This window comes from Otolemur garnettii, unplaced genomic scaffold (genome assembly GCF_000181295.1).
Source record: "Otolemur garnettii isolate 467f Iridium unplaced genomic scaffold, OtoGar3 scaffold00086, whole genome shotgun sequence".
NCBI lineage: Eukaryota > Metazoa > Chordata > Mammalia > Primates > Galagidae > Otolemur > Otolemur garnettii.
This window is the reverse complement of record NW_003852481.1, coordinates 774,568-775,888: the sequence shown is the minus strand read 5'-3', so window position 1 is coordinate 775,888 and position 1,321 is coordinate 774,568. Positions and strand designations below refer to the sequence as shown.

General features: G+C 53.6%; 1 protein-coding gene across 1 annotated transcript in view; it reads right to left on the bottom strand.

Moving 5' to 3' along the window:
- DDX10 (DEAD-box helicase 10) overlaps positions 1–709 on the bottom strand; it is a 278,013-nt gene extending 277,304 nt beyond the window's left edge. The window contains exon 1 of the mRNA XM_003794715.2: positions 400–709. Coding sequence (XP_003794763.1) covers positions 400–585 — 186 coding nt within the window. The 5' untranslated portion in view covers positions 586–709. The remainder of the gene's footprint in view (positions 1–399) is intronic.
- Between the last annotated feature and the right edge of the window lie 612 nt (positions 710–1,321).

The following is a 1,321-nucleotide window of genomic DNA, read 5'->3' as shown; positions in this document are numbered from 1 at the left end:
CAAAAAAAAAAAAAAAAATCCCTATCTCAAATCAAGTCAAATAATTAAAGCACATAGTGTTTAAAAATGGGGGTGTTATTACCTATATTGTCATTGGCATTACTACTGTGACTATAACTGTAACTATTATAGCATCAGTCTCCCTACCTGTAGGTATAACGCTTCAATTCCATCCTTTCCAGAAGAGAAGAGTGGCCAGGACGGTGCAGAGACTCGGGCTGTGGCACTCGGTGAAACTCCCACCCCACTCCCCTCTCCAGCCCAGTGGACTAATGGCAAGCTCGCCAGTGACCGGTCGCCCCCTCTCTCTGAAACCGTCGCCTCAGGGACACGCTTCCTGGCTGGTGGCCCACCCTGCGCGCATCAGGCGCCAGCCCGCGCCCCTCCACAGCGCCTCACCTTCTCATAGTTCTGCATAAGGCGGCTGATCACCTCGCGCTCCACCTGCCACTCGGGTTTCTTCAACTGCTTCCTCAACTGCTTCTTTTTGTTCTGCCTGTGGCTGTGTTTTTTCTTCCAGCGATTGAAGCTCCGCACTGGGTCGGGTCGGGATCCCGAACCCCGAGAATCAGCAGTTTTGCCCATGGCGCCAGCGGGGACAACCCTGACGGGACCCAGACACGAGATTCCTCAGGCCAAGCTCGCGGAACCAGCGTGGGAAAAGCGGGAGCTGGCGCATGCGCAAGCACAAAGCCCGCCCCTGAACCTTAGAAGCCGGGCACGCGCCAATGACGCCAGGGAAAAGGTGGGCGGTGATTGGACATTTGGCTTCCGCAGGGAGGAGCAGTCTCGGGAAACGGGGGTGGAACGGGCTGAAAAAGAGGGCGGGCTGAGAGGCCGCCGGAGCGTGCGGGCTCTTTAAAAGAACGCATGCGCACTGGTTGTTGCTTACTGGTGACGTCACACGCCGAAGGGTTATTTCTCAGTATCCCTGAGTTGAGCTTTGCAAGTCCTTCGCGAGCGCGCGTGTACCCATATACATCTATGAGTAATAATTATGATCCTGGTTTTGGACATTTCTACCCAAAGAGCCCAACGATCTCCCCCAAATGAAACAGCTAATGACTTCTGATTTCTGTCTTCTGCAGCGTACCTCCCTAGGAATTAAAATTATATTATATGCTTCTTATGCCCCTCTGAGTTTTCCTTTTCCCCTGGGTCGTTCGTACTCTAGATGCAGCAGCAAAGGACCTGGAACAGAGTCTAATTTAATTTGTCTTAAAATGCTGTCACAGGGGCGGCGCCTGTGGCTCAAAGGAGTGGGGCACCGGCCCCATATGCCGGAGGTGGCGGGTTCAAACCCAGCCCTGGCCAAAAACTG